At 41.1% G+C, this 27,840-nt stretch overlaps 1 protein-coding gene across 2 annotated transcripts; it reads right to left on the bottom strand.

Moving 5' to 3' along the window:
* Window positions 1-13,958: 13,958 nt before the first annotated feature.
* Window positions 13,959-27,609, bottom strand: wfdc1 (WAP four-disulfide core domain 1). 2 transcript variants are annotated; one of them, XR_006361100.1, is made up of 7 exons: window positions 27,319-27,492; window positions 17,354-17,549; window positions 16,535-16,618; window positions 15,951-16,091; window positions 15,241-15,300; window positions 15,069-15,128; window positions 13,959-14,977 (listed from the first exon to the last, which is right to left on the bottom strand). XR_006361100.1 is itself a non-coding variant. In XM_044035227.1 (7 exons), exons 1-6 carry the CDS (start codon window positions 27,415-27,417, stop codon window positions 15,070-15,072), a joined length of 630 nt encoding a protein of 209 aa, XP_043891162.1. In that variant the 5' UTR covers window positions 27,418-27,609; the 3' UTR covers window positions 13,959-14,977; window position 15,069. The 2 variants fall into 2 exon arrangements, 1 of the variants encoding a protein (XP_043891162.1); XM_044035227.1 differs by having other exon boundaries at window positions 15,250-15,300; window positions 27,319-27,609.
* Between the last annotated feature and the right edge of the window lie 231 nt (window positions 27,610-27,840).

The raw sequence follows: 27,840 nt of genomic DNA, 5'->3' as shown, positions 1-27,840 counted from the left end.
CCTTGTTTTGGTGATGGGAAAAAAATGTTGCTATTCCTGTAGCATGAAGCACCAGGGTGCTGTATTTCATTACTGCGCTGTCAGCCTCTCTACAGCCGGACTCTCTCTCCTGTGTCACACAGAGGACGAGCTGCCGCACCGCGTCCCGCTCGTCTCGAGGCTTTTAATTTACAGTATTTAATTCATGGCTCTGCGCCCTTCAAAGGCATTTCCCACATCTCCGGAGCCTCGGGCCAGATCTGGATCAGGTGGACAACAGGTGTTTGGGCAGGCTTTACCGGGCCAGATGAGGCTCTGTAGAGGAAGAGCCAAATTATTCCTCTTAAAGCATCATAACCTTGTGGCCTTACATTCTGTTAGGCTCTTGGCTAATCACTCTCCTATGCCAGATGAAGCAAACTAAGGCGACATGAGCCGCTGGCCAAAACAGACAGTATCAGTGTCTGCTGCCATCTGGCAGAGAGGAGTGTGGGTATAGTTTGACCTGGCTGGCAGGTGGACTGCAGCATCTGCAGTTTTAGTCACACACAGCAGGCTGTTCTCAGTGACAGCATGTCACCATGTGAGATATGGGTCAGGTTCACAAGCTGGCACAAGTGCATACACTTAGACACACACTCAGAGTCGCACGGGCGATTACAGGCTCAAATGTGACTTACATACGACATGTTAATGGCGCTTGGCAACACAAAGTGGTCGGCAACAGTTAAATGGATTAACAGGGTGTTTGCGGGCGACCCTCCGACTTGCATCGCGCGAGGTGGAACTCAAATGATTTTAAAACAAGACTTCCCTTTGATCACAAGTGGCACAGGGTCACGATTTACATTAACTCTCTCCGTGATATTAAATAAATGTAGAATTCTGGGTATGGAAATCTCAATTTGAAGCCTTTGCTATAATTAGGTTGTTACACAAAGCCTAAGGAGTTTGCTTGAACCTGACTCACGCAGCTGGTGGCTGATAATCCGGCAACACAGTATATAGAAACAGTGCATTCGAATATAAAAGAATACACTACAATAATAATAGCATTTTCCCATGTTTTTCAATGACTGTTATTACAATCAAGCCCCACCCTGAATGTTTGACTGATTACCCCTTTATAAACTCATCATTCATCAACATCCTCCATCAGAAATACTGAGGGATTTTGTGTGTTTGTGTGTGTGTGTGTGTGTGTGTGGTTATGGGGATCAAGGGTGGACGCATGTGAAAATTAAGAAGGCTTCCTCGAGCCAAGCTGAACCTCATTAGTCGTGTGGAGGGTTTTGATCAAGTGGCGGTCAAGTGGGTGAGATAAAAAACAAAACAAAAACAAAAACAACAACACAGCATTAGCCGGTGAGTGGATTTGAAGTGTAATCAAGGTTAAAGTGGGTGACTTAACATTAAGTAGTGCGGTGAACCAGCAAAAAAATAAAGGTAAGCGGTTACACCCTGGAACATCACAGGGCAAATTATAACATAAATACATACAAACTTATAATAACATAACATATAAGTTGGAACAAATCATTGAAAACAGAACATTTCAAAGACTAACCTATGGAATAAATCGCCTTTTGAAAAACTCACTTTTATCTATTTATTTGCTTCGGCACAATATTTTCCCCTTGATTTTTATTTGACCTAATGTGACCTTCATGTTGTCCTGTCCCATTTTTGTCTGCCAGAGCACTTTGTTAACTCTAAGCCCTTTTTAACAGTACTGTATAAAATGTAAAATAAAGTAAGTGCTAATATTATGAGTAGAAAACATAAGTATATATACCTCCACCACCACATCCTGACATGTTAAAGAGAGAGTGAAATAATTCTGTCCTTTTATTTGGATCCACTCTGAAAACAGGTTCTATCTTGGGGTCACACTCCAACAAGATGTTCATCTTATTTTTGACAAAATGCCATCATAACATCGAATATTTGTCACATTTTTATAGTTTAAACGTCACTATTAATAAATCAAATGGGGCTGGATAAAGAAATCAAAATTTATTTAGAATATATTTAATAATAATTTGCAAGAATAGCAGTAATAGTTGACATTTTTTACCACTGAAAGTGGAGTCATTAATAAGAAAATTCATGGTGATGTGATTCTGCTAAAGCATGAATAAATGATGACGTGTGTGTGCGCGCTGCTCAGTGGAGGTCCATTTTGACCCACTCACTGCCTCACATCTGTGTCAACTGTGCCAGTCTGTCAACACCACCTACATACAGAGAGTACACGTAATCCTCTCATGCTCTGAAACACTTTACTCTGTAATATTTAATATTCTGTACTAACTGCAAACGCACACACAGATGAGCTTCCTGTCTGTCTCCTCTGTCAGACAGAGACCCAGACTGTCACAGAAATTGAGAGAATTGGGGTCAGGGTCAATTTCTCAGCCTTGCTCAACACAGTGTTGGACCATTTTTATACAAACAATGGCCTCTCCTCCCCTTGTCTCAACTGTAAATCTGCAAAATTAATCCTTCACTTTTGAGGCTAATCTGAAGAACAGACAAACTACCCTTCCCCTTTGTATTAATCCAGTCCTGTGTCCCAGTCAGTCAAGTAAATGGTGTCAGACAACCAAACAGCTGAATGAATCCACACATAATGTCTGTCCTGACCGCGTTCTTCATTTCTCTCATCGTCCACCTCTCTTTTATTCCTTGGCATCGCAGCCGTACATTGAGGAGATGCTGCCGCCATCAAACAACCAATCAATACCTGAGATGGAACAGCGATACTGCACATTGTGCTCTCGTCTTGATTGCATTTCAGCAAAGTCATCATCTACCAATCATTCCTCAGGTCAGGGGGTTTCCATGACCCCGGTTGAGAAGTGGTTCTCTAAGTCATAAGCTGGGCTGAGTCGGGCCGTGAAAACACGTGGCAAACCAGATTATTCTGCACTGTGAATGTTTTTTCACAAAAAGCTTTTTCTTACTTACAAAGTAATGTATATTCTTTCACAAGTACCGAACCAAAACAAGCTCAGGGTTGACATTAATGTTGACCCTTTAAAAACAACTGTTTTGGGGAAGCTGATTTTTGCTGCTAAGAACAAATGTGTCAGTTTTTGTGAGAGATGACAATTCTACATTTTTCCAAACGATGAATATCCTCTGGCTGATTTGAGCTATAGTATTCATTCAAATGGCTTGGTAATGAAAAAAAGGGAATGACTATTGTAAAGATGAGTTCACACTCTACTACATGAGCCTATCACCTCCATGCAACTCTCTTTGTGCTTCTCAAGTCTCTTACATAATAAAATCATGTCAGTGTACCCAGTATTTTTAAAACACTGAAGTGTGATGTCATGGAAACGCTGGAAAAAAGGAAAAAAAAACCCACCTCTAACAACACCATAGCTCCCAGGGACAATGTTACAGTAGTTACTGTTTATCATCTTTTACTTCTGTGTTATTTCATGATCTGATGTGGCAAAAAATAGAGCAGATGTTGAAGAAATCACCGTTTCCACTGGTGTCTTACAAAGAAACCAATTGGAGCAGAACATAATAAAAAAAAACATGACAAAATAATGACTATTAAGCACATTCCTACAGGTGAATAAACTGTTTAAATCAAGGATTCCATGTCAGAATAGCAGCGTACCTGACGACATTCCCGCACGACACAGAGGAAGTGATTCGTTTCACGTCACTAGCGATGGAGACACAAGCAGAAGCACAACGGCTACACAGTGCATAGAGTAAAGTGAGATGGCTGCCAACAACTGGAGAACTGAAGACAACAAAAAACCACCCACGAAAAAAATATCTTAGAGCTAGAATCCCAAAATTGCCACAACCTATTACGTCTTACCTCCTTCCTCATTTTCTCACCAAGGTTCTGCTGCTTCCCATCCCAGGGCCCAACGTCTGGCTCCGCTCCCCCCGTGCAGCGTCTCTCTGTCATTTCAGTGAAGCGGATCGGATGAACCAACAAACTAAAATAACACGTGCACTTGCAAAATAGCTGAGGCACATGTGTGTGTATGTGTGTGTTACAGCTTTGAATGGTAAATATGCTTACGGTGCTGTAGCATCTACTGTGGCGATCGTGTGAAGATGCAGGTGTCGACCTCAGTGACCCGGACTCTGCTCTGCCGGGTCTGAGAACCTGAGGATGGAGACGCCGCGCTCGGGCAGCCAGTTCTGACCGAGTGATGACGGCTTCACTCTGGTGCTGCTCACTTTGTCCCCAAATGACCCTGATAAAAAAGTATAGGGCTTCCATGGCTCACACTTTAGAAGTCACTGTATTTCATTTTGCATTTTCAAATTCTCAGAATTGTCTTATTTGTTTTTAACTTTCCTTAACTTCCCCCGCTTTCACGACAACTACACCACGATACTGTATTGGGATATTCAAGTCACAATATTAAAGTCTCTTTATGATATTATGATACAAGACATTGCAAAATACTAAGTATTTTAATACTACAGTATTTGCGAAATCATATATTGCGATAGACTCCAACAACAGCTCGAGCGAGAGTTTGCACTTGGCACCATCTAGTGGACTGAAACATCCAGTAGATTTTTTTAACGCTAATCCACAAAAAGTTTAATGTTTATTTGTAACATCAGTAAAAATTTTTCTAGACATTGAATGTATATGTAAGGAAACAATAGCTCCCTGTATTGGATCCCTGTCCGGGAGACAATTATCCCTCTTCATTTTCTGGCATCTATATTTTTCTACATTTTTCTTCCCCTTTGGTCAAGACATTTTTTACGGGGGTACTGAGGCTTTCTAGGTTCTTGCCAAAGACCAAAACACCCTGTGGCCCAGTATACACACTGACTGCACTATTGTCATTCGTGAAGCCACTATGTCAATTTAATATGTTTCTTCATTCTCTGATGACATGTCATGGCCATTTTATGACTTAATAAATCCCATTTCTTACGTATAGGTCCTTCAGATCACCAACATATCTTGATGTAATCATCCAACCATCTCACACCTGTTGCACGTCTTCTCAGTCCCACAGGAACGATGCACAGCTTTGCCGTCGCGGTAAGACAAGCATCGTCAGCCCTTCTTTTGATCCCTTAAGTACTAACTCGCCCGTCACCTTTCACAACAACCTTCGCAATGCGATCCGCTTTCGTCAACACCTGAACAAAAAGGATACCCATGTCCGAGCGGGGACTGACACCGACAATACACTGCCAGAGGTTCAGATTATAACAATTAGTACAAACCGCAGGGTTTAATCAGATGACATGTGTGACAGAGACGGGGACAAAGGCAAACAAAAGCCCCTTATTGTCTCTGGGTGTCACATACAAGCTAGAGCTGCAGATACTGTTCCACAGTCAGTTAGATTCCATGTGTTTGATTGAGGGGTAAACAACAGCGCTCAGTCTGTTTTCATTCAGCGGATATTGGACGTGAACACTGACACTCTGGCAACACAAGGATGACAAACAAGCCTAAGCCTGATTAATGTGATCAAAGTTATGTAACACAATTATGAGTCGTGGAAAAGTGAGTGATTATTGACAACAACGACTATAATTAAAGCAAAAATGTTTTTTTTTTACTTTCACGTTTATTTCAACCTTTTTTGGGATTGAAATTTAATGTTTCTTCATTATTACTTTTTTGGTTTGTATTGTTGTCACTATAAGAGCTGGTAGATCTTTACATTTACATTCACACCACCATTTGCAGCTATTCCACATCCAAAATCTCACAAACAATGATCAATAACTGCATGTCAGAGGCATAGATCAACAAAAACAGAGGCCAGTGAAGGACAGCAACATTAGATAGTCGGTTAAAGGTAAAAAAAATAAACAGCAATTAAATAGCATGAGGCTTAAAGTGAAAAGTGCTGTTGGAGTACAGTGTACGGCTCTATTTTCATGAAGAAACCGGCGAACCTAACAAGGTAAGAGCGAGTCGTCCTCTTACATAAACATATTTTCGATAAGACCTCACACATTATTACACAACAAAGCTCCTGAGCCTAAGGAGATGGAGGAGATGGTGCGAGGAGGAGGAGGAGGAGGAGGGGGACGTCGGCATACCCAGTTTAGCAGCTCTGTATTGCATGACTCACTGCTGGAAAAAAAACACACACACACACAACCAAGCCAGGCACTCATTAACACAACTCCCTGGGTGGCTGTTTACCCGGAATTCTTTGTGAAAACCAATTAATGTTTGTCAGACCCAGGGAGAGTCCAAGTCCAGCTCTGCTCCCTGAGGAGCGGCACGGCAACACCTGTCACCACAGGAACGTGCTGAAAGTGACATGATCAGACTCGGCCGTCTCCCGCGACAGTGTCCAGGCGTTGCCAGCGATGCTACGTGGGCCTGTGGGAGGCAGCACAGTCATCCACAGCGGCGTGGATGCTGCCATATGCCTACGTATATTATAGTGCTAACAAAACGTGGAAACTCACATGCCGGGGGAAGCACGGGCCATGTGACAGCTCTGCCAACAAACCAGAGGCCTCGCTCATGCCACACATGAATGCCTGCATCAACTTGAACTGCACACGTGAAAGCTCAATCTCATGCATGCTACAACACACTCACTGGCCACTTTGTTAGGTACAGCCAGTGAACTGCTTTTAAAACAAATTCTAAGAGCCACAGTTCCATTTCCATTTATGATTAATCATTTATCATTTTGTTGTTCATTTTTATGAACAGGAAAGATATTTCACGGTAAAAAATGAATGCATATTTGTTTTTTCTACCTTGTGACCAGTGTAATTTCAGCCTTTATCTTTATTAAACATTCTTAAACTGGATTATATCTCCTGTCTTTGGCGTCAGAATGGAGTTACGGTGCCGACAGCTCATTGTGGTTTTTGGAAAGTGAAGGAAGCCACTACACAAAATGTGACACAGGTGAGAGTCAGAGGAAGAGTAGACAGTTGATGAAGAGTTCAAACTCACTTTACTGGAAGTAGAAAAAAAAAAAACACCAAAAAATCCAGGCAAACAAAACAGACTCCACAAAACCAAGGAGCAAAAAAGTCAGTAAAAACGTGTGAAGAACGTGAGCGAAAAATCTACACTGGAGTGACAAAGTCTTCTTCTTCTTTGGTGTTTTATGGCAGCTGACATCCATGTAGTTGCATTACTGCCACCCTCAGCTTCTCTTTCTTCTTATGTTATGGTCGTCTTAAATCCTTTTATAAAGCCAGACATAAGAACATCACCTTCCCTCCCCGTGTACTTTCACTCTCTCCAAGATGCTTGTCACATTTTCCCCCATGCACCCAGTTCTCTGCAGACCCATCATCATTATCTGCCTTTCCTGTAAAAATCTCCTGCACAGTATGAATATGTGCTCCACAGTTTCCCTCTCCTGACAATATTCATATACCCCTGTTGGATCCTTTACTATAATGTGCAATGTTACATATTTACATGTTTAGTTGCTGTGTCTGATTCTCAACCTGGTTATTAGAACCTGCTCTTTCCTTTTATTTCCCCGTTTCCTGGTGCCTTTATTACTTTACCCCGCGGCACAGAGGCCGACAGAGGCTTGTTGCGTGAATGGATTGAAGTCTGCCATCTATGATTGACTTGTTTGTGTTGAATTACTCCTCTGGTTTCCATAACTCACCTTCGTCTCCACAGTATTTTCTCCCACATGCTTCTACCTTCTATCTTCTGATTTTGATAATATTGTTTTTACTTCAACTGCTCCTAACTTCACTGCTTCTATTGCAAATTTATCTGCAAAACCTCTCATACCTGTAATTCCTACATGTGAAACACTCATTAAGACAACATTACACCCTTTCTCCCCAGATCTTTCCAATGTTGTCATTAATTCAAATAACAAACCTGTGCAGCCACTACTCAATGCAAATAGCTCCACTGCAAACACATTGAGTTGAGTTGATGTTCTCTAACGGCAACCAAATTTAAACCCCCGTTGCATGTGGCAGAGGAGCTTAAATAAAGAGAGTATTGTAAATTGTCAACAGGTGGGGTCAGATTTTGGTGGGAAAGAGCCTGACAGGGAATGATGAACTAGCAAAGGAATGAATACTGGTTTTAGGATAAAAAACTCAGAATACACAGTTTTCTATTCTATGCAATGATTGAGAAACAATGGTCTATGCGATACGCCAGGACATAGTTTGCAATAAAATGTGTTTTCATTTAAAAAAAACATACAGAAATCACATATAACTTGATATGAAGTGAAATGCCGCATGAAATCAAACTGTGGTATGTGTACCGCCAGTAGTACGTCGACTTCCTGTGGTGGTTTTAAAATCAGAAATACCATTCTACTGCATATACCAGGGTATTTGAAAGGAGCTGAGGCATAATATTGACAATTAGAGTCACCTAATCTCTCGCTCCAGCTTAATCTAATTTCACTAGACCGGTTTGCGAAGTATATGTGAGGAAGAGGAGGATGATGAGAGAGCAAATGATCTTATTGGGAATAAATCTGCCTCCTGTGAAAATAGCTGACTTTGCTCGGCCTATTTACACCACTGTATTTTAACATTTAGTGATGATGGTGTTGCTTCAAGAGCTCAATATTTTCTCAGGTGGTACTTGATATGAAAAGTTTGAGAACCACTGCTCCATAGCATCACTATAAAACACCGTGTGTACCTAATAAACTGGCTGAGGAGTGTAAGTAAAAAAAGATGGTCAGACATGACTGCAAACAAGCACATCGCGTATTTGATACTCAGCCACCCAGTGCTGCGGTGACACTGATATCAGCCTGTAATGCAGCAGAGGTGAGCGCTCCCTTTAAATGGCCGCCTTTAAAGCAAGGGGTCCGGTGTCAGCGAGTGACAAAGCAGTGATGAGAAACCTTATCAGGGGCATTTTCATCAGATAATGGATCGGCACACTCCCTATTCTGCAGCGCGTGGGGGTAAAACCTGGGCCACGGCTCAGACAATGCTCTGCCGAATTTAGGTCAGTGAGTGCACAGAAACAGCCGAGGTCATGATCTACTCATGTGTGAAGCATTCAGTGCATTCACGTGTTTCAGTCATATTTCCTGAGCTGCGAGTCCCTGTGTTTGTGATGGGGAGAAATAATATGCACGGTTTAGATTATTGTGCCATGACTAAGTTGCTTCAATCGCCAACTTGAGCGTTAAAATGTTCCCAAAAATTACTTTTCCAAATTAAAATTAATCTATTAGATTTTTTTTGTACGGCATACAGTCACACGATTGTATGATTTGTTGTTTTTCATTACCCCACAATGAGCCCTTTATATATTCATATGTCAGGATCCAGGTCAGCTATACCGCCATTTTGGACCATTTTTACAGTCGCGACTCTCCGGTGGAGGATAAAACGCTAGATAATGGATGAAAGTTTTTACAGTAGCCCAGAAAGGACAAACTAATGCAAACTAACTAAACTAAATCTGTTATCCATAGTGTTGCATCATGTGGTGTTAGTATAAAATAATGCAACAATATAATTTTATGATGATTTTAGATTATGATCTAAAAAAAGGGGCCAGTGAGCATCTAGTCTGGTCAGTAGGGGGCGCTCAAGTGAAAGACAAAGTCAAAACTTTATGGGGAAAAGTGACTGTTCAGTAGACGTGGGCTATATGAGAATATATAATAATGATAAAAATTATATAAATAAAATAAAATAAATAATAAATATGTATTCATGATGCTATAATTCATTATAACTTGATATTAAATGGTGGGCCACATTAAACCGATTGAAGGGCTGCATGTGGCCCACGGGCCGTGAGTTTAACACCTCTGTTCTAAAACATGGTACAACTGGTAAATGACTTACTGTATATAAATAATCATATATTATTTATTGTCTGTGTTTTCACTGTTTAAACATCAAAATGAAAATATTAGCAATTATTTGAGACAATTAACAGTACTTATTAGCCAAGTTGCATTCCTGTCAGAATACAGGTTAAAAACCACAGCACAGAGAGATGCATACATCAGTGCTGCAGACCAACATTAATGAAGAACTTCAAAGTTCATCTCTTGTGACTGAACAAAAGGCCCAAAACTACGTCAGGTTCGTCATCATCCGTACAGTGTGATTTCTGCTTTACAGGAGCATCTCACAGCTCTTGTCTTGAGCATTCATCGCTCTCTCTCTCTCTCTGGCTGTCTCTGCGTAGTCTCTCATCTTGAAAGCATCCCCTGCATCTGTTGCGAGCAGCTGCCTGCGTCTGTGATTTTGCGGTGACGCACACGCTCTCTATTAATATCCTGAAAATGAGGAAAATCTTTTGAACTGACAGTGTGACGGTGGAGTTTGTGTATCGGTCAGTACGTGCTCGTGCTGTTGATATGGGCTGAGAAATGTTCCCTCAGACGTTTTTTTTCTTTTTTCTCATATTGCATCACGTTTTCAGCACATTTATCTTAAGTCTCTTAAGCTAACAAACTGTTAGCAGCGCGTTCACTGATTAATGAGAAAGTCCAAGTGAGATCAAAGTGCATTTAAAAAGAAAATGGATCATAGACTGTGTATAAAAGGTGGTTTGCAGGGTGAGTCTGACCAGGTGGTAACAATTCACAGAGTAGGCACCAGGGGGCGACTCGGCTGGTTGCTAATTGAAATCTACATGAAAATGAGCTTCTAATTCGGATATATCAGAAAATAGATAATGGCACCATGTGATTGACAGCTGGTATCGTCCAATAGGAGCCTGCCTTTAAAAAGTCTTAAAATGGAAGTTTGTTTTGCCGCGTCCACTTTTCATGTCTATGGTTGGGATTAAGTTTTAAGCCCATTGTGTAGTTGCAGACACAACAATAGGAGCTGGGTCTGGAGTCTGTGTAACGATGACAATTATTGTTATGTAATATTTGTTAATATGTATCCACACCCATATGAGGGCGTGTCCTCCGTGTTACCTGTTTCCTCTCTGCTGTGAAACACCGGGGGACTTATTCATCCCTTATGTTTCATGCTGTCGCTTACTTATTCCTTATTTATTTTTGTCATTTGTAAATTTATTTCTATTCTTTAAGGGTTCCATGTGTGTCTGTAGTTTTTTTTAAGCACTTTCTGGCTGCCCATCACAAAAAAAACCCAGATTTCCCTTGGCCTATCCATATGTTATCATTGTACCTACATTACACTGTTTTCCCTCCTGGTTCAGATCCTGAATAAACTATAAGCTTTAGAGAAATTTGACCAATTCTCCGTAAAATGTGTTACATTAAGGGGATTTAGTCTTTCCACTCTGATGAAAAAGGAGTGCGCTCCGACTTGTACTAAAAGTTTAATCAACAGTAAGTAGAAAAGCATCCAGCTGGATTTCAGTGGGGGAGACCCACGGCTTTGAAAGGCCTTAATCCCTGCACGTGGGGGGGTGTTAGCCATGGCTGCGTGTCCTTATAGGGCAGAGCAGGAGGGTGTGGTACATTCCAGGAAGAGGGGGCTGACGCAGTGCATCCAGGTGGTGTCGTGGGCTTGGCTGCTTTAAAGCTCTCCCAACATTTTGCTAATGGGGGGTGGGAAAAGGGCACCTCTCTCTCTCTCACACTCAGATCAGTGGTGTAGTCCAGGAACATCCCAAGGCAGAGTATGTTCCCTAATAAATCATTTCTGCTGAGTGCACACAATCACCTAAATAACATTTATTTAATGGTCTGCACATCAACACGGGGTGTAGGGTTCCCCTGAGGCCCACTGTCACCCCACAAATCCACCACCGCGACTGTAATTTATTGTAATATGTGAAAAGGTGGTCAAACTGACAAGGAAAAATGCAAAGACTAATAAAATAATAGTACTGTGGTTTCATCAGGCATGATTTCCTACCTTCAGCAGCAGTGGAAAGGTCCCTTTTCTCTCCTTTAACAGCTTGTCCAGCTTATTTTTTGACAAATTCCTGTCCAGTGCAAAGAAACAATATTTATTCACTATAACATGAACGTGTATAAATTCAGTGATGCCCATGAAAAACAAAACTACACTTTACTATCTTTGTCCCCCTTGAACTTCACCGAAATGACCGGGAGAATTAAGATGACTTTAAATTTGGATTCTTTTACAGACAGTCACAGCTGTGCACGGGAGGCGCGAGCATTTATAGAAACCACACTGACACCTTCTGGGCACATTTAGTTTTATATCACACACATGTTTTGTGGAAGGTGCCAAGTGTGTCACGCGCTTTCTGACGAGCCGCCAGTTAAATTTGAAAGTGTCTCATTCAGAAATAATGTGAAAGATAAAGATCCAGAGGTTGAAGATTGAGAAAAAGAAATGAATGATTCCAGCCAATATTTATATTTATATCTCATTGATCAGGCTGCACGAATACATATGCTATAAAACATGTGTGGAAAGAGTGAAAATCGATTTTGATTTATTTTATATATTTAGCATTTATAATAATGTTGATATTTAAAGTCGCTTTTGCAAGTGCCTGGCCAGGACAGCCAGTAATATATAGGTTTTAGACAGGACAAGCATACAAAAACAATATAACAATAATAAAAATACACGTTAAATATAGGTAAAGTGCAGATTACAATATAAAATCACATAATCAGCAAGTTTTCATGTTTTTAAGACACTTCAAAAGTGTCCGATGATAAGTTTGTCCATTCTTCCAGTCACGACTAAATGAAGAAACAAGTGAGTCGTATTTGACTTTCCAGAGTTTAGCACTGACCTTTTCTCTGATGACTTGCTCATGGTGAAATGAACATAGTGGTTGAAGTTTTTAGTGATCATAACACACACACACACACACACACTTGCGACCTGTGTGCTGCCTGCAGAGACTCACAACCACCACAAGCACTTCCACCAGCGGCTTAATCCAAAACACAAAGGCGAGCACACACTGACAGTTTGATTGTCTTGTGTTTTTTATCTAGGCGATTACGTGCAGGTGCGCGTGCACAAGAGAGGGAGAGGGGGAGAGAGAGAGAGAGAGAGGGAGACAAAGGGAGGCACAGACACCCACTGGGCTATACACTTACCACATACAGTAGTCAACTGTAGGTCACAGTGACTGCAGCTGTACACAATGTCACATTATGGTCTGAGAACTTCAAGTTCTGAGTGAATAAGCTTTCATAAAAGTTCCTACTGTACGCGCTCCGTCAAATATGAATCCAATTTGGGAAAAGTTTCTAATCTAGATATATCGACCACCATCTTATTTTATCTTTATTTATTATCTTATTTGTTTTAGTTCCTTTAAATGGAAACAAGGATTCAAAAGAGCTTTTATATGAAGAAATAAACAAGTTGTTAACATAAATAAATAATATCTTCTTCCTCTTCTTCCTCTTCAGCAGCTGCCGTTTGTAATGTTGCGTTCCAGCTTCCTTTACCTCAACTTTAACTTCCCCTTCAAAGACTGATAAGAAATAATGAGTATTTCCTGCCTGTGATTTGTGCATGAAAACGCTGAATATGAGACAGGGAGGATGAAACACCTTTAATGGACTCACCATGAATCTTTTATAAAGGATTTTGTGCCAAACCTAATGACTCTGAGTTTGCAACTGCACTGAAAACATACACCGGCCCCTCAGTACAGAGACGTGTCACGTATGCATCGTCTCTTAACCCATCATCATCGTCAGTCCATGCACAACATGGACTCAGTGAACAGTGAGATCATTGGGGGCAGAAATGACAGCAAATAATGTAAAATATAATGGGGGGTTTTGGCGAATCAGTGTCTTGTTTTTGACAAAGACTCAAACAAATGTTGTTTTAAACATGGTATACTGTTCAAATTTCAAATTTAACATACAAAATCTGGTGTTTGTGTGTTGTTTTCTCAATAAAACTTTTGGTTTTTCTTCATTTTAAATTGTCAATACACTATTAACTGCCAGATATTGGAAATTATTCTGGCAAAAACACTTACTCACAAACGTCTTTTCATACAGACTGATTTTTAGTTACTGGATGGAAATGTGTGACAGAGAAATAGAGGAAAAACCAATCTGGAAACTCAGCAGCAATGTTGACAATGATAGTTTATTCCGAATAAACGAGGCCAGCACCAACATTTAAGCATCAGTTTAGTTCTGCTCGTGTGTTCACAGCTTATCACTGCATATGTGACCTGTTTATTCTTCCGTTACGAAAGTGAGCACCGTTTTTAGTTGAGTTTACAAAGTTACGACTGACGTGGAGAAAAGTCAAGCTTGAAAAATAACTGCTGAAAAATAACCCTCTTTTTTTTATGCTGCAATAATGCAATAGACACAAAACTGATCGATGTGCACATGAACAATATAAGTAACTTCTATAACCATCAGCACTGCAGATATTTTATAGTACGGATCTTTTCAGCACCAAACACTCGCCGTGTGTGTGTTTATTTAAATGTGGGCTTTCGTCGTAGGTGGAGAATCTGTCTGAATTAACTATTTCCTCTTGATTCACTTCCAATGCAAATCTGACACAGTCCATACACACTTGATTCCGTTGAATTGACAGAATCTCACGTTCACATTTGGGTTTTACTCAGCGGATGCCGCCGCTGCAGCCGCGGTTTCTCGTATTTGTCTTGGAAATCCTTCCAGATTTGCAGAAAATGTGAATAGCGTGCTGCGGTGAATGAGAAACAGAGCCATGTGGTTTCGATTTTCTCGGCTGACCAGCGTCCAAGTTTGTCCGTGTGCGAGAATAAGAGGGGTTGGAGAGGGAGAGAGGGAGGCCCGTGAAGAAATGTGAAAATGGCAAGGTTTCCAAACATTCTTTGAGATTTATGATGAGAACCACTTTTGTGCACACACCCTGCTCGCTCTTCCTCTGCTTCACCATCTACATCCCTTTGCGTCTTTCTTTCACGACCATACAGAGAGACAATAAAACAAAAACACAATTATTTCTTTGGCTGTGCACTGAAGGTGAGAGGAGGTAGCAGCTGTAGGTCAATGGAAATTTGAGATCTGATCCTGGTTCCAGGGGGAGATGAGCTGATGTCTGAGGTTGAGTTATGGTCGTAGCTGAGGCTGAGGTCATGGTTGAACTGACGGAATAGAAAAGACAAAAACATTAGGTTTTGTTCTTAAAGGAGCTCAAAATAAAAAAAAAAGAATGATACAACATTCAAAACCTACTTCATCCCAGGTGCTTGTGTTGATGTTTTTCGTAGCCTACTGCATTGTTTGAGCCGGTGACTGACGGTCAGAACAAACAAACAAACAGAACAGCATCATCACATCAGGCGGGTTCATTTGAATTTAGACAGCGTGAGGGAGCGCGGGTTTTTTTTGGAGTGGTTGTCATTACCTCACTTACCTAAGTAGTCCTTGTAGTCCTTAAAGAATTTGTGCCTCAAGCTGCGACCATCTGGAAATAAAAATAAAGGCACTAAATTCTCTTAGTCTGTCAGCAGGATTACTGACAAACAACTGAACTGATTTACAGGACATTTCTGAAGATCCAGCAATAGTTTCTTGTGTTTTTTTACTTTGTTTCAGACAAGGCATTCACACCCCCAAAGACCTTCTAGTTGCTCTTACGACAAGGAGATTGTATTTTGATGATTTATTCCTTTTATTAGTCTGACTCTGCCGGATATTTGCTCCTGTCCTGTGTCTTTCCCCTTTATGCCAACTGCAGTCTCAGCCTTATTAAAGTGTCTTGAAACAAAGTATGATTCGATCTGGGTCTCCTGTAGCTGATGTCATCATGCAATACTTTCAAATGCTATTCAAATGTACATACCAGGCAGTATTTATAAAGACAATATGTCACGGAACGTGTCTCTTCTTGTTTTCTTAAAAAAAGTAAAGATGGTGGATAGTTGTTATGTCTCAGGATACAGAATCCAACACTGACTACGTTAATATCTTGTTTATTTTGTCGGGATACTGCAGGTTTGAAGATATTTTTGACCAGACTGACAGAAGGATCTGTTGTTGCAAGATGAGGGTAGAAGATGAAGTGTTTCAAAGCTGTGTTACAATGATCAGTCAGCTGTTACATCAGTGTCTTACCAGAGTTGCCACGTTGTTTGATGCACTGGCCCCGGTTAGGGATTCCTGCTGCAGGGTTTCCCGGGTTGATGATGTGACACTCGTAGCCTGTGGGGCAGTGAAGAGGCTCATCTCCATCCTCAGTCGTACTGCAAGCCTCAGCTGGTGGACACAACAAGTTTAAAAAGCAAGTCCTGGAAACATGACATGGAAACATGACATGGAAACATGACATGGAAACATGACATGGAAACCATTACGTTTCAAGCATTTCTTTTAATTTAGTTTCAATAATTCTTTGAGTAGTTGAGATGTCCACCTTATTTCTGAGGAACTGGCCAAGTTTGAGTTGTGCTGCAGATTAAGATTAGGGCTAGGCATTAACTGATTATGGTTAAGGTTAAGAGAAATGCTTTGTTTAATCCAAATGAGACAACAAGACATATTTTCTTTAAACCTGGTGGAAATACCTAAAAGTCGCAATCAACAAAGCCATGCTGTGACATTTCAAAAAAAAGGGCAAGAGAGACAATCAAAAGCGTGCAGTGATGAAAAACGATTTCCCCGTCTTTTGACAGCAGACGTCGCAGTTGAGTGTTCTTCACCTTGCAGAACCTCTTCAGGTCCGTCGAGCAGCCAGCCGTTCCCCCCCAACCACCGAGGCTTTGGCTGCACCAGCCAGTCCAGCACTGTTTATGACACACACACACACACACACACAAAGCACACTGTTATTAATGCCTGATGCTCAGAGGAAAGTAAATGATGTGTCTCAGAGATGATGTGAATGCTGGATACCACAAATAAAGTCCTATTTTCATATCCATGGTGATTAAAGCTGGTCACGATCGTGATATTTTGGGTCTGGTTTTGGTTTGCCCTGGACTCTGGATTTATAACTGCAGCAGCTGTCAGCACAGAATTATGTTAATGTGGCTTGTTTTCTTCCCAGGAAAATACTGTACTATACAAACCTTATTTTACTTCTTAGGGCTGCAATTAATGTTTATTGTCATAATTATTGACTATACGATGAATCAATTAGTTGTTTGGATAAAGTAACAAATTATGTTTTAATGATATCTTTGTTATATAGAGCAAAGAATCCACAATATCCACATATAGGAAGCAGAAAGTGAAAGAGAACTTAATTTAATTATTTATAAAAAAACACTAGAAAACTGCTGATGAATGTAGTAATTGATTAATAATTGATTTATCATATAATCATTGCACCCCTAATGCCTTTGTAACTTGGATTCTGTGAAGAGGCATCTTTCAATGCCTGTTTTCAGGCCCGTGGACAGAAACAGGGGCAACCCGGTCAGATGATAACAGCCCCCTTTTTTTTCCCAAGCTGCTCAGCTTTCACGTACGAACAGTGTTTCTCTGTGTGTGGACATCTGTCTGATGCCTCTGCTGACCTGGTGGTGGCTGAACTGACTCCAGACAGGCATAGATGCAGCCGTTGTAGCAGCAACGCTTGTGCCGCTCGCACTCCGAGTCGGAGCGACAGCCCGGCACCTCGCAGGCTCGCTCCGGCAGCATCTGAGGGGGGGGCGGACACCGGTCGTTCTTCTGGTGCTGTGTGGACTGGGGGTGGTTGGGGTACTCGTAGTCCTGGTGGACAGAGACAGAGACAAACGCCCACAGCATGAAGTAAAGAGTATTTTATCCTGACCCCAAACACAATCAAGTTTTTGTTTTTTACAAAAAACATAGACATAGAAATATAGATTAGATCTACAGTTCTCAAACTGTGGTACGTGTATCACCAGTGGTACGCAAGCTTCCTCTGCCGGTACTTGGAGGAAAATCAGAAATGTCAATATTTGCACATAAATGCACATTAAATGTGTTTGAAGTGACAATTCTTCGACTGGGATTATCCAAGTTCATTGATATGAGGCCTGTAACAGCAAAAGCTTGGTCACTTTTCCTCCACAAATAATTAAAACTTATTTAAAAAAAAGGCTTCTTAATTAGAACTAAAACATCAAATCTGGCTCACATTGTTGGGTTTACTGTTTGATGTTACACATTTTAACCATCAGAGGGCAGCAAAGGACCTCGGTGACACTTTCCAACACAGCCAGCAGAGACAGTGAATGTTTGGTGATGGTACAGATGCCTGTCTGCTAAGATCTTGACCTGGATTGGGAAGGTGATCCACTGTGGGAACAAACGCTTCCTCTGGAGAGTCTGAGAGGCAGAAAGTAGGCCGGGCAAAGACACACTTCACTTCACACACTTCAAAAGCTGTGACTACAGAAAGTGTAGACAAAGTGCAAACATTTAACCAGCCTTCATAACCTTCAAAATCTTGCCAGTTCTTCAAGAATGAGGATTTTCCTCATTAGGACCAGGCTTTGGTCTCCAAAAGGACTACCAGTGCTTACTCAGCCGCTGCACATTCAACAGTTATGACATTATGAAGGCAGATTTTGTGGATTTACACATTTTCACACACCACGATCAGTGTCATCTTGTGGCGCAGTGTGAGCAGCCATTCATTGTTCTCAGTTGTGTACACATGGGAAATATTACCACAAGAAGCACAGCTGCTCTTAACTACACAGCAGCGCTCATGTTTCCTCTTATACCGTAATTTGCTTCATTGTGATCGATTTTTCAATTTATTTCACCCCTTTCTGCTAAGTGGCGAAGGCTCAGTACAATTTTTTTGTGTCCAGAAAGCTTGGATTTTTACCAAAGCAGCCATTTTTAAAGCTGATCCCTCAACTGGATCACCCTCTCAAGTTGAATTTCCAACTTGGACCGTTGGAGCAACCTCACCTACAATCACTGCTACATTTATTGATAATTGCACATCAGTGGTACACATAATACTAGTCAAGATTTGGTGCTGCAAACAATGGCTAGCCCAAGATACATGATACAAGATACAGTACATCTCAAATGGAACATGGTCAACCCAAAGGTGAAATGACTCCCAGTTCTGACTTTGGATGTAAAAGGAAATTATCTTCATTGACATCACTGTCACATGACCGTGGTAAATATTCATCTTTACAACAGGTTACCTGTGAGCACAGTGCACACCCTGCCTACCAAGTAAAGACACAGCCCATGGCCAGGTGGAAAGGGAACTTGGCTTGTAACCGGAGGGTTACCGCAATAATGTAAATACAAATGCAAGGTACTTTTCAGTCAAAACGCTAGCCTGACTGAGGGATTCAATGTTCCAGACCGAACTGTACCATGATGGAAACTTTCCAAATCACAACATATCTTATCTCAAGGCACTGTCCCTAAAAATGCAAAAACCTTTATAACATGATTTTAACAGGAAGAACTGACTGACAGAACCAGACTCAAAGATGTGCGGCCATCTGCCTAGACAGGTTGGGGTGAAAGGAAAAATGAGTCAGAAGAGAGAGACCAGGAGCAGACATACAACAATTGTATTGTAAGTTTAAACACGGCTTAAATGTCATATTTCGTCATATTTATTTCTCATTTTCATATTCCCACCCGGTGCACAACCGACAGTGTTTACTGTCTCGTCCGTCAGTTCCACATCGGAGGGGCAACAGGCAACAATTTGAGGATGTTTTAATCACAGACAGTTTACATGTGTGCTAACATGGAACATTTTTTGAGGTGAATTTTCAAACTGTTTTTCTCCACAAGTGAAGGACAAATGTTTTCCCCGGGTTTAATGATGCCATTGCCTTTGTTGGGCTGTCTTCCAGTCATTTGTCATCCAGTCACAAAACTAAAACATTGTGGTCATGCTTGTTTGTGGCATGTGTTCTGTTTCTTTGTTTTATAACAAACGGCTCTGCAGAAATCCAATTCTGGGTTTTACGATTATTTCACATGTGTGGGTGAATTTCCTTGACTCCTTGAGCCTTTCATTTGGCTTGTTGTGGTGGATTGTCATGGTGTTCACACGGTGGTCTAGAACGGAGTGAACGTTTTATGCACAGTACTAAAAATCATCATTAGATAGTAATTAGATGATTAGCTGTTGGGCTGCCACACAGGCTTACTGTACGTTCTTTACAATCTACCCAGAAAAATGGAAGCAAATGTTCACACACACAATAGTGTGTTCACTTGAATTAAAGCGTTCTGGCAGGTGTAAGCTTAGTGGGTGGATGGTTATTTAGAGCATTTGGGAGGCATTTGGCTTATTGGGTTGCTTTTATTGCCCACAAAACTTTCCCAAAACCAGTGGGAAAGTGCAACGTATTCTACCTGGATTAAGGGTACTGACCAAACTGTAATCTTTTTTTATATATACATTTACAGTTTTTAACTTGAGCTCCTTGGCTATAGTCGACAGAGAAGACGTTCATTTAAGTTTTCATACGATGTAAAATATTTATTCACTGAATTTTTTATGTACTTGTCCAAATGCATTCGTTCTGGTTGAGTGTTTTTCAATCTTGCAGTGAAAGTTTGAATGTTTGGCATTCAGTTTGACCCAGACCAAGTTTGTGCCCTCGCTGGCTTGTCCACAAAAGGAATCCTGTGCTGTTCTCGCAAATAAAACTTGTGTTGTCGTAACCTTTTCCACACTGCTTATGATACTAAGATGGAAACAACAAGCTCTTCCATCTTTCTCCCAATGAATCAGGGATATAATGCGTTTTTTAAAAACTGGAGAAAATAAAGTACACACTCAGAACTTTACTGTAGAGTGTGCAGATACACCTTAAAAATCAATACTAAAATATATACTTAAAAAGTCTTGTTTTGGTAATGTGTCTTTTAATATGTCAGCGTTGTGTTTATAGCTTGTTTTGTTGGCCCCAAGTGACCAAAACATTACACTCTTTTGTCTTGAAAAATTGAATTCTAATAAGCTTTGTCCAATTGAACTTGGACTCCACTTCTTTCATTGCCTTCATTCATGGCCCGTCGGGAGATAAGTGAGAGCCGTGGAGCCTCTGAGTTCACGGCGTCTCCTGCTACTCTCAGATTCATGAATGAGTCCGCTGTGATTGCATAATGACATAATGGCAGCTGCTGTCCCCCCCTTGTCTTATATCCGATCTGTCTCCAACAAAAGGTCAAGTGTGCCCTTCCTGTTTATGTAAGTGTGCGTGTTTTTGAATGGTGACAAGTGCAAGATAACTTTGCACTGCACAGTGCCTTTCATGTTTTTGGGCTTATATGTTTTGTCCTTCATTGTCTCTGCGTGTGATTCGGGCTCTTACTGGAACTGCCTCACTCTTCTGTGCTCATGTGTTTGTCAGCCAGAAGGTTTGCCATGTACAGTACCTCATCACACAATCCTGCACACATCTCTCTGATGTCCCACATTGTTTATTTACACTCCTGTCTGCCAGGCTGCTCTCCCGCAGAGACGCTGCCAGTGCCGCGGGCCCGTGTGTGATGTTCATATCTGTCTGTGGGCATGTGCCACCCCCCACCCCCCCTCTGTCTGTCTCTGTCTGCAACACTGTCACTATCTCGCTTCCTCCCTGTATTTTTTTTTATTATTATTTTTTTTTACTCCACTTCCTCTCGTGATTGATCTTAATTCTTTACTCTTTGTGCGCTGTGGTTTATGGGGAGTGAGTGGGTGAGTGAGAAGAAGCCCTGTAATGGTCTGGGATCAAGCCATTCCACATGGGCAGATTCCTCCCTTTGCGCCAGGATACACATGGCTAGCCAGTCGATTTTTTAACATGTCTGACTGAAATAAACTGAAGTAACACACCCAGATAACGCAACAGGGAAACAAAATACTTCATCATGAACATTTAGGCGAGTAAAGTTGGACGCAAGTCGGCCTGGATGCTCTTCGCATGTGCCACAGTTTTTGGACAGACGAGGAGACCGACTAAGTTAATGGACGGTAGGAAAACCCACGATGGAGCTTGACATAATAACCACTATAGTCATAGTCGAGCTATGGTTTACGCATGACTTAACTGCACATGGAAACATAGTGATGCACACACACTTTGACCCTGCTTAGACCTGGTATTAACATCCCTTCTACGGGACCAGATCTTGAGGTAAATCTGAGCACTCCCAATCTGCCCTGAATGCATCCTCAGATCTGAACACAAAACCACATTCAGAGGTGGTTTAAGGATGCATGTGCCCACATGCCTTGTTTAGACTGCAGCCCAAATCACATTTTTCAGCATATCCAGATTATATCTAGCTTATTTGTTTGCTAAAGAACACACGAGATCCAAATTTTCCAAAGCTGAATCAGGAGGTGATTTCGTAGCGATTTTGATTGGATTTTTACAGATCCATTTCAATCTGAACATCTCGGTCGCTCAGATAGGATTTCAAAGTGTCTTCTGCGTCACTCGCAGTGAGACTTGAGAACAACACCAACGCCAACAATGATGTAGACCCAGAGAGACTGAAGTATAATTGTTCTTAAACAGTTGACACAGTGGACGACAATAGTTTAATCAGAAGAACGTTTTTGCCGCAGCTCCACATAGATTTCTGACGTCTATTTTGTTTAGAAGACTAGACTATGTCAACACAGACACACGCAGATCGGATCTGATCAGTTGCAATACATAATCAGGAAGATCAGATTCTTATCAGATGCGCTTAGGGCTGCAGTCTAAACAACGAACACGATCCAGATTAGAAACAACCCCCTCATGACATCATCTCATCCACAGAAATTCTAATTTGTTTTACTCTAATCAGCAGTAATATGTTCATTTCTATGCCGCCACCACCAGTTGTAAAATCTTATTTTTATGTTACAGCGGCGTGTGTAGGGCTTTGATTCACTCATATCCCCCTGACTCTCTCTCTCGCTCTCTGTCACTCACAAGTGTCAGCTCAGATCCCACACTAAACGAAGTAGCTCGCAGCTCACGGCACACATCTGGTTATGGCTTTTGAATTGTTAGGACTCATTTCCCCGTCTCTGTGCCAGCAGTCACTTTGACGGAGAGATAGACCGACGTGCAGATGGAGAAAGACACAGCTGCGAGGCAAAACGCGCAGCCTGTAAATCTGTTCTGTACAAAAGTTCTGATGACTGATGCTGGGAAACATGCTGATAGACAAACAGGTATCGACGCACAGCTGGGGGAAAAGCCTCTGTGTCAAACTGTGATGTAGACAAGCAGAAATGTGGTTAGAACAGAGGTTCTCCAACTTTTTTATTTACCCAGTACCACCTGAGAAAATATGACATACAGAATACTATGGACTTTTCACAGGAGGCAGATTTATTCCCAATAAGATCATTTGCTCTCTCATCATCCTCCTCTTCCTCACGTATACTTCACACACTGGTATAGTGACATTAGATTAGGATGGAGCGAGAGATAAGGTGACTCAGCTCCACTCTGATCACATATCCTTGTAAATACAATAGACCATTATTTCTGATTTTCCTCCAAGTACCACCAGACGGAGCTTGCGTACCACTGGTGGTACACGTACCACAGTTTGAGAACCATGGGTTACAGAGAAAATGAGAATATAGGGAGTGGACAAAAAGCAAGTATTTACAGATGAATGTCTGACTCTAGTGTAGAGTTAGACTGATTTTTGACATCAAGTAAGTTTACACATTTTTTGTTTTCAGGACGTTGATAAAGGCTGCTGAAAACTTTATTTTATTCCAAAGTTTATAGTTTAATGTTCAAGTTTTTTCATTATAAGTTCCATGTATTCAATATATAGGCTGGGAGAGACCGACTACGTGTTGTTCAGGAAATGGTTCTTCAAGTAAAGCAATTCCATGTGTCGTTTGTAATTATCAAGCTCTTATATTTTATTTGACAAGGGGGAAAAAAATTGTCTGCATCATACATCAGCCATCGGCTGCACTGAATTCTGAAGATTGGTATTTGAGTCAGCCACAGAAACACCCAGTCGCCCTCTACTCTCGTCAGTGTTGCAGCCTCTGGAACCATGTTGTGGTTTTTAAACATTATGTCTCATATATATGGATATGTTCTTTAATGTAATCTAAGATACATTTATAAGATCATTTATAGGGCTGCAACTAATGATTATTTTCATAACCGATGAACCGAGTACTTTGTTTGTTAAAAATGTTGATCAATGTTTCTCAAACGTGGAAATGATGACATTGTTTTGTCCACAAACCAAAATGATTCCGTTTTACTGATTTCTTTGTCGTATGAATCAAAGAAACCAGAAAAAAATTCACGTTTAAGAACTTTTAATTCTAAAAAAACTAAACAAAAAAAACAAAACACTAAAACCTATTAATCCTACGTCTAAGTCTCACATTATTGTTTGGAATTAAGACTCATCTAATGTGCATAATATTGAAGTTTCTATGAAATGCATATATATATATAGATATATATAATGTGTATTTGTTCAATAATCAGTGTGCTCATCGTCAAAACTTACAAACTCTCTGCAGCCAAAGGTCTAAACTCTAAACTGTCACTGTGTGTCGTCCCACACACATCTCCCTGAACTGAAATCCCTCATGCACCTCATGAACTCAGCTGAGCTTGTTATTGACATTGTTCACATTTTAAATTGGCCTCACCGATTATTAAAACATTAGCAACAACTTAAAACCGAGCTTACAGTTTGACATAACTCTTGAACTTGCTGAACCTGACTCAGTTCAAGCAGCTGGTGATGATTCAGTCGGTCTGACACTTCTCTCTACGCAGATCGTGGAAGAATGAATGAGGCTCCGCTCTTGCTGTTACAAGTCAGCGTGCCATCAAAGTGATTTAGGAGCTGTTGTGCGTGTTGTTATGCTTTTTTGTCACCAACGTTTAATTGAATCCAAATACTTTGACTTTCCCTCCGCCAACAAAGTTCACTTGGAATTTGGGATTCTATTAGGGTGAAAGAAAAGCACACAACTAAAAGTTTTTGCTCTCACATGCTGGGCGTGAGCAGGCATTTAAACAGTCAACGACTGCCAAAACTGGATTTGTCCCACATTAAAATACATTCTTTACATGCTGCACTGAAAGTCATCACATTTAACACCGATTTTCAACCAACTTCAATCACTTCTAATCCTGTTTGATTAAAAACACAATTTCAGAATGTGTTTTTCTGTCATTTACAAATGTCCTGCGTCTTAAAAGCTACAGGAAGTTTACGCGTTTCTGAGCATCTGCAGAGCCTCTGTCTTAAAAACCAGGTGCCGTCAGAGAAGTGCAGGAAGTGAAGGAAACTGTTAAGATTCATGATGGTAGCCTTGAAAACGTAGTGCATGCTCACATGCCCTAACAGGTGTTTAGGAGTGGTTCTAATGATTATGATTATATGTCACAAGCCTTTTCTCTTGGAAATGCAAAGAGGACATTAGGAGAGTGCTACAGTACTGGTGACCACTCACCTCACAGTCACTTAATCTCAAATTAGTAGAAATGACCAGACTATCAAGTGTGAAAAAGTTCATTATATTTCATATTTTAAAGTAATACGCAACAATTGAGAAGATTTGAATATCAACTTGGCTAAAATGGCACTGTGACCACCAAATACCAAGGTCCTTGAAAAGTGTTTCCAGTTTTGGACATTTGTGGTTTCTATTGGCTCATATGAGGTAAAAAAGTTGTGTTTGTACAAATGACAATAAAATCTATTCTTGTCTTGATGAACATTTACGTGTTCCTGAACCAGAGATAAAGATTTAACTGGACTTGTGTTTTAATTTCAGTTCTTTTTCATGGGCACTTCTTTGTGTTTTGCAGTTATCATATTTTACTCCAGTGTACTGCTGCTGTTGCTTTGGAGGACAGGTAGTGAGCATGCCGGTGGTCTGTGATTTGTTTGAAATTGTTTAAAAGTTTCCCCTTCACGACATCCATTCTGCAGTGCAGCGCCTACATGGAATTATTCCCTGACTATAATTTATCTTTCTGCACGTCCGTGGTGTTATGAATGAGATTGAGTGTGTGTGTTTGTGGAGGAGGTGGTGAAGAAAAAATGAAAGATGCAGTGATGAAAACGTTCAAAGGATAAAAAAAAACAGAAGAAGAAAGAAATCCCGACAAACTCCACACGCACAGCCGTGTCAGCATGTTCCAATTACAGCGGCTTTGAAGCAGAGTCCAGTGAGATGGTGCCTTTGGCCCATCCTGTCAGCGGGTGGAGACGAGAGGAGAGGGGAAAACATGGGGCGAGGTACCGGAGAGGCGCATGGGTGAGGGGGGAGAGAGAAAGCAGGCCGGAGAGAGGGTGAAAGGGTAACTCCATCATACGAGAATGGCTGAGAATGAGAGGAAGCGGGAGAAGAGTGAGGACACTAAACCAGAATCAGAAATTAAGAACATGGAAGCATGAGAGGCCACACAGGGAGGGAGAAAGTAAGAGAAGGCGCCGTGCTACGCTGAACTGTTGTTAGCGATGATCAATCAGCTACACTGAGCCGAGTTAACAAGCAGGGGCCCAGTGTGTGAGTTCAGTTCCTGCCCTAATAATCCACTGCAAACACACACACACACACACACGCACCCACAGAGGTAGAACATGGAGTGTGTGCTCCTCAGTTACTCATATGGGAAATCTGAAAAATCACAGACTTATTCCGACCTGTTGCACTTTCAGCTCTTCATCCCAACTTAAAACAAACCTCAACGTCTTTACTGTCCGTGTAGATTGTTCACGCTTCAACATCAAAGCATTCAGTCTGCTGCCATACTGTTTTTCCAGTGGTGAAGAAGAAAAAATGTATAAAAGTATTACAGCCGTGTTGAAAGTACTCAGTGTTTTAATCTACGGTTTATTATTTTTGTTATAAAGAACTTTAACACTAACTTTTTTTTACTATGATTCTGGTTGGTCCAGTGACAAAATCATCATATTATAAAATGTGTTAAATCGTAAAAAGATCCATGTTTAGGAACTAGAGACATCTAATGAAAAAGAACAAGATGTCTGTTAAGTTAATGTTTTTAAGTTATACACATGATTATGGCAGCATATTACATTTACATTTAACTTTTAATCTTCAAACTTAAGAATATTAGCCTTTTTTAATATACTATTTGTTTAACGTTAAGTGAATGAGCTGTTAAAAGAGGCAAACACACTTAAAACATTACTCTTTACGCGGCTTTTTCACAAGTCTTTGCACTGTTCCTTTAACTGCAGAGCTTGAGTGAAGTTAATTGCACTCCTGCTCTTTATGAATGAACACGCTTTCAGCTCCGGGGTCGACTCGACCGCCTCTCACCTTGGATACAAAACTGCTCTCACAGTGTGAAAGTCGTCCCTGTAACACAGTCGCTATTGTACTGAACAACAGCGTGTGAGCTTTCACCTACTTCCACTGTGGAGGCCAGGCCGTACAATTCAATTCAAAAGAGAAGTGTAAGAGATAAGAGAATAAACATTTATTTATTTATTAAGGATGTGCATTCATGTGCAAAATCAGAGGTGACACCATGCAGTTACCAGCAGCCCCCACCTTATGGTTGAGTCCTCTTTTCCTGATTCTCCTGGCATCACTTCTTGTGGAGAGGACCAACAGGGAGAGCAGCAGCAGCAGCACCACAGAGCCCGGCATGGTCTGCGTCCTCTGCTCCTCAAACTTAAAACAGTCTCTGTGCGTATTCCTTCTCCTCCCTTCCTGTCTTACAGAGAGAGAGAGAGAGGTATTATTCCTTCTTCTTATTCCAAAGTTTCCCCCTCTAGTTGTCCTCTGTTGCGGTGCCTTTGCAGTTGGAGGAGTAACTCGGCGGGCTTCATGTGCAGCCAGAGATTACACAAGCCCCTCTCTCTGCCTTCAACAGGACCTGCCTTTATATCTGCCTGAGAAAAAAAGTCCAGGGCAGAATGACAAAAGTAGAGGGAAGGAGGGAAGGGAAGGGGGGGGGGAAGTATACAGAGGCAGGGAAATAAAGAGGAGTTGAAGAAGGAGTGAAAATGGAGGGAAAGGGAGACACGGCAGCTGTTTGTGCATCAGCGCTTTAGGAGCTGAGAGTGTCTG

Source organism: Solea senegalensis, linkage group LG10, assembly GCF_019176455.1.
Source record: "Solea senegalensis isolate Sse05_10M linkage group LG10, IFAPA_SoseM_1, whole genome shotgun sequence".
Taxonomy (NCBI): Eukaryota; Metazoa; Chordata; class Actinopteri; order Pleuronectiformes; family Soleidae; genus Solea; species Solea senegalensis.
Note: the sequence above shows the minus strand (reverse complement) of the source record. Positions and strands in the feature narration are given on the sequence as shown.

Bases quoted from the DNA above. Each gene is read 5' to 3' on its own strand.
- wfdc1 (XM_044035227.1), bottom strand. From the start codon at position 27,417: ATGCCGGGCTCTGTGGTGCTGCTGCTGCTGCTCTCCCTGTTGGTCCTC. The intron at 17,550-27,318 runs GTGGGGGCTGCT...TCTGTCCACCAG, and splicing joins AAAGAGGACTCAACCATAAG to GACTACGAGTACCCCAACCA. The intron at 15,129-15,249 runs GTAAGTGAGGTA...TCTGACCGTCAG, and splicing joins GGACTACAAGGACTACTTAG to TCACCGGCTCAAACAATGCA.